This window comes from Gordionus sp. m RMFG-2023, chromosome 1 (genome assembly GCF_954871325.1).
Source record: "Gordionus sp. m RMFG-2023 chromosome 1, tfGorSpeb1-WG-v2, whole genome shotgun sequence".
Lineage (NCBI taxonomy): Eukaryota > Metazoa > Nematomorpha > Gordioida > Chordodea > Parachordodidae > Gordionus > Gordionus sp. m RMFG-2023.
This window is the reverse complement of record NC_088775.1, coordinates 37,784,434-37,789,470: the sequence shown is the minus strand read 5'-3', so window position 1 is coordinate 37,789,470 and position 5,037 is coordinate 37,784,434. Positions and strand designations below refer to the sequence as shown.

The following is a 5,037-nucleotide window of genomic DNA, read 5'->3' as shown; positions in this document are numbered from 1 at the left end:
GTGAATTATGCAATATGTGGTCAGATAACCCTAAAACAATACAACATTTATGGGCTCCAACACTTAAAACACTCGAAAGACTATATATAGATTACGCAGGTCCATTTTTTCAAAGATCTTGGCTAGTAATAGTGGATGCATAGTGTAAATATTATCATCACCTCGATGAAATCTATAACCACCGAGAGAACATTAAAAGAGCTCATGAAAACAATAAGCTTGTTTGGGATACCAGAAACCATCGTTACGGACAACAGCATTAATTTTACCAAAATTATTTAAAAAATTTGTTATGATCACGGTATAAAGCATGTACTAACATCAGCTCACCACCAACAATCAAATGGACAGGTGGAAAGGATGGTTAGGATATTCAAATTGAGTATGAGACGCAATAGGAGGACAAGAACACAGATGCTGATATAGCGCTAGAGAAGTTTTTGTTCAATTACAGAAACACACCTAATACGACTACGGGCATTCCACCCACCAAATTAATGTTCAATTATGAGACTAGAACCAAGTGGGATCTATTGAAGCCTACGTCTATTATTAATGATGATATTAAAACTAAGACCATTATTTCTCCGAATAGGATCATTAACTCAGGGGATAAGGTATGGTTCAAAGTATTTGGCGAAAACAAATGGGATAAAGGTACTATCAAGAGAAAGTATAGCGACCTTTTATACGTAGTCGACGGTAACCGCATCATACGACGGCATCTGGATCAAATAAAAAAAGTTCATATGACACGATGATCACGTTCAGGGAAAATTTTTTCAAGGGAAAGGATGTTGTTACTTCAACACTGAGTCTTATTCGAATATCGCCAAGACCGGTTCGAGCATCAAAAAAACCCGAGAGGTTTAAAAATTTTATCATGTCCATAGATGAGACATGTATAAGATCTCATTACATAAAACACTTGGAAAAATACCTAATAAATAGTACATTCTACAAAAGAATATATTCAAACTCCGAACTAAAATATTTATGTCATTTTATATTATAAAATATATATTCATATTCATTTGTAAATTAGACCATCTACAGTGAATAATAATAAATGTTACATAAAAAGACATATTATTATTTCCATGGAAAAAGCAACTTTTACATGAATTTTAAATTTATGTCATTTTATATTATAAAATATATATTCATATTCTTTTGTAAATTAGACCGCTCTTTTTTTATATAAAAAAATATACAAATCAAATTTTTAAAAAATGCTCCATCTTGCGAAATTTCTTTGTTATTTTATTTTCTTATTACATATTATTATTATTATAAAAATTGTTTAAAATCTATATGATAATTTTCCGATGTCGTCGCTATCAATATTGTTAAAAAGCCCAATTTGGGTCGATTTTTAAAAACGGCCTGATTAAGATTTTAGCCATAATTTGTGTAAGTCTCAAGATTTGGCAAGTAGAAGCTCAAACCTTTCCATAATGAGCAAAATCATTAGGCTTACACAATATTATTTTAGTTATAAACTTAATCGGGCCGTTTTTTAAAATCGACCCATTTTATTATGGGTATACTTTCTTACATTTTAGATTACATCTATTTTAGTTACTGATGATATTCTCACTATTTCTTGAGAGTTGAACCATATTGACTCCTTTGCAGGTTCAATGCAATAACATTTTTAAAATTTTTCTTTTGTTTTTATTTTAGAAAACAGACCCTGTTTTAATCACTCTTGTTGATTGTATAAATTTGATTTATCTGCCATTGCCAAACAAAGAAAGTGGCAGGTTGATTTACACTCTTACATTTTAGATTACATCTCTTTTAGCTTTACAAACATGAATGATATTCCCACGATTGCTAGAGAGTTTATTTCGGTTCCCCTTCCCCCCCCCTTCTTTCCCTTATCTTTTTTCCTTCCATTTTCTTTCTTTTATCTTTTTCTCTTCATTTCCATTTCCATTTGTCCCTTATACTTTTGCTTTGCCATTTTATTTCTCTTTTTTCCTTTTATTTCACTTTTCTTTTTCCATTCCTATCCCTTCCTTTTTTTTTCCTTTCCTCCTTCATTTACAGCTTTCTTTCCCTATTCCTTTTTTCTTTTTTACCTATTCCTTTTTTCGCTTTTTCTTTATTTAATTTTCCTTCTTTTTTCCTTTCCATTTTCTTTACCTTTTTCCTTTGCCTTTTTCTTTTCATTCTCTTTTTCCTTGCCATTTTTTTATCTCCCACTTTCCTTTTTCTTTCTATTTTACTTCTTTTCCCTTTTAATTTCTCTTACCTTCCCCTTTCTTCTCTTTTTCTTTTCCTTTCCCTTCTATTTTCTTTTTTCTCTTTTCATTTTTAGTTTATCTCATTCTTCCCCTTTCTTCTCCTTCTCCGTTTCCTTTCTCTTTTCCTTCCTTTTCCTTTTAATTTATCTCTTATTATTTACCATTTCTTCTCTTCTCTTCTCTTTTCCTTTTTCTTTTTCTTTTTCTTTTTCTTTTTCTTTTTCTTTTTCTTTTTCTTTTTCTTTTTCTTTTTCTTTTTCTTTTTCTTTTTCTTTTTCTTTTTCTTTTTCTTTTTCTTTTTCTTTCTCTTTACCTTTTATTTTTATTTTCATTTTCCCTTCTTTTCTCTTTTCCTTTTTCCTTTTTCCTTTTTCCTTTTTCCTTTTTTTCCTCTTTACCTTTACCTTTTCTTTTTTTTTTTTCTTTTTTTTTTTTCTTTTTTTTTCTTTTTCTTTTTCTTTTTCTTTTTCTTTTTCTTTTTCTTTTTCTTTTTCTTTTTCTTTTCATTTTCATTTTCACTTTTATTTTTCTCTTTTCCTTTGCATATTTCTTTCCCTTTTTCTTCTCTCCCTTTCGTTCCTCTTTTCTTTTCCTTCTCCTTTCGTTTTCTTCTTTTCTTTCCATTTCCCCCTTTCTTTCCCTTTTTTTACCATTTCTTTTCATTATCCTTTTTCTTTTCCCTTCTCTCTGTTTTCCCTTTTCCTCTCTTCCCTTTTAATTTCTTTTCCACATTCCTTTTTCTTTTTCTTTTTCTTTTTCTTTTTCTTTTCATTTTCATTTTCATTTTCATTTTCACTTTTATTTTTCTCTTTTCCTTTGCATATTTCTTTCCCTTTTTCTTCTCTCCCTTTCGTTCCTCTTTTCTTTTCCTTCTCCTTTCGTTTTCTTCTTTTCTTTCCATTTCCCCCTTTCTTTCCCTCTTTTTTTTACCATTTCTTTTCATTATCCTTTTTCTTTTCCCTTCTCTCTGTTTTCCCTTTTCCTCTCTTCCCTTTTAATTTCTTTTCCACATTCCTTTTTCTTTTTCTTTTTCTTTTTCTTTTTTTTTTCTTTTTCTTTTTCTTTTTCTTTTTCTTTTTCTTTTTCTTTTTCTTTTTCCTTTTCTTTTTCTTTTTCTTTTTCTTTCTCTTTCTATTTCTCTTTATTTCTATTTTAATTTCTCCTATTACCTTTCTCTTTCTTCTTATTTTCCTTTATCTTCTTTTTTTCTCTTTTCCTTCCTTACCTTTTTTTTATTTATCTTATTCTTCCTCTTTCTTCTCTTCTTCTTCCCCCTTTTCTTTTCTTTCCCCTTCCCCTTTCCATTTTTAATTTCCTTTCCATATTCCTTTTTCTTTCTCTTTTCCTTCCGTTCCCTTTTAATTTCTTTTATTACCTTCGCCTTTCTTCTCTTTTCCTTTCCCCTTCATTTTTTCTTTCATTTTCCTTTTCCTTTTTCTTTTCCTTACCCTTTTCCATTCTTTCCCTTTGACCACTTCCCTCTTCCCTTTATAATTTCCTTTCCTAATTCCTTTTTATTTCTCTTTTCCTTCCTTTCCCTTTCAATTTCTATTATTACCTTCCCCTCTCTTTTCTTTTTCTCCCTTCTCTTTTCCTTCCTTTCATTTTCAATTTCTCTTATTGCCTTCCTCTTTCTTTTCATTTCCTATCCCTTTCATTACCCTTTTTCTCTTCTTTTTTTCCCCCTTCCTCTCTTCCCTTTAAATTTCTTTTCCATATTTTTTCTTTTCCTTTTACCTTTAGCTTTACATTATCCTTTTACCTTTCTTTTTTCCTTTACATATTACTTTTCCTTTACCTTCACATATTTCCTTCCCTTTTCCTTTCGCTTGTTCATTTTGTTTTTCATTTCGCTTATTCCCCTCTTCATTCCCTTTTTCTTTACCATTCCCTTTTTCTTTACCTTCTCCTTTTTTCCCCTTGCCCTTAAAAATTGTAAATCTCGCTTATATTTTCTAAATATTTTAAGGACAATATTGAAAATATTATTAACTGATGCTAATTAAGTAAACACTCATATTCAAAATAAATACTTATTTCCCTAATTTTTTGCGATTTTTAAAAAACTCAATTTAAATACAAGAATTTACTTCCTTAGCATCTATTAATATTAATTTCAATTTATTTAAAAAAATTTCTTGGATGTGTAGGAAAGATTCTCAATTTTTTTTGTTTTTAGCTATTTTTATTTTAGCGATTTAGAATCGAAATCCTTTTTCTGCCCTTCTTTTCTTTCCATTTTCTATTTTCTTTCCCTTACACCTTTTCTTTCTCTTAAACCTTTTCTTTCTTTTCCACTTTCTACTTTTCCTTTCTCTTTCCCTTACCTTTTCTTTCCCCTTCTCTTTTCCCTTTCCTCTATCTTTTCTGCTTTCTGCTTTCTCATTTCTCATTTCTCATTTCCCCTTTTTTCTTTTTCTTTTACCCTTTTTTTACGTTCCCTTTTTCTTTTTACCTTTCTTTCTCCATATATATAGTACTTTATTTTATTTTTATTACTTAAATAAACTTATATATCTATTCGTAAGGATCCACTTTTTTCAAATTTATCCTTTCGACGGACCTATCATTATTTTCTTTTATTCCTACTACTTATTTTGTTTTACACATTAAAAAAACGATGAGTGTTTCACTAATTTTGACCATATATTTATGATATTTTAATTATTTAAATAAGATTCTATATCTATTTGCAAGGATCCTAAGTTTATTTTGAAGTTTCCCAATTCGTCTCCCTGAAGAATATTTCTTTTTCTATGCTGATTATTTTGTATAATTCACTAAA

General features: G+C 29.1%; 1 protein-coding gene across 1 annotated transcript; it reads right to left on the bottom strand.

Moving 5' to 3' along the window:
* Nucleotides 1-2,395: 2,395 nt before the first annotated feature.
* On the bottom strand, nt 2,396-4,645 carry LOC135925084 (histone-lysine N-methyltransferase, H3 lysine-79 specific-like). The gene is given in 8 exon segments (XM_065460251.1): nt 2,396-2,557; nt 2,657-2,751; nt 2,903-2,963; nt 3,049-3,140; nt 3,263-3,377; nt 3,478-3,549; nt 4,040-4,177; nt 4,580-4,645. Coding segments are annotated over 8 exon segments (801 nt in total).
* Between the last annotated feature and the right edge of the window lie 392 nt (nt 4,646-5,037).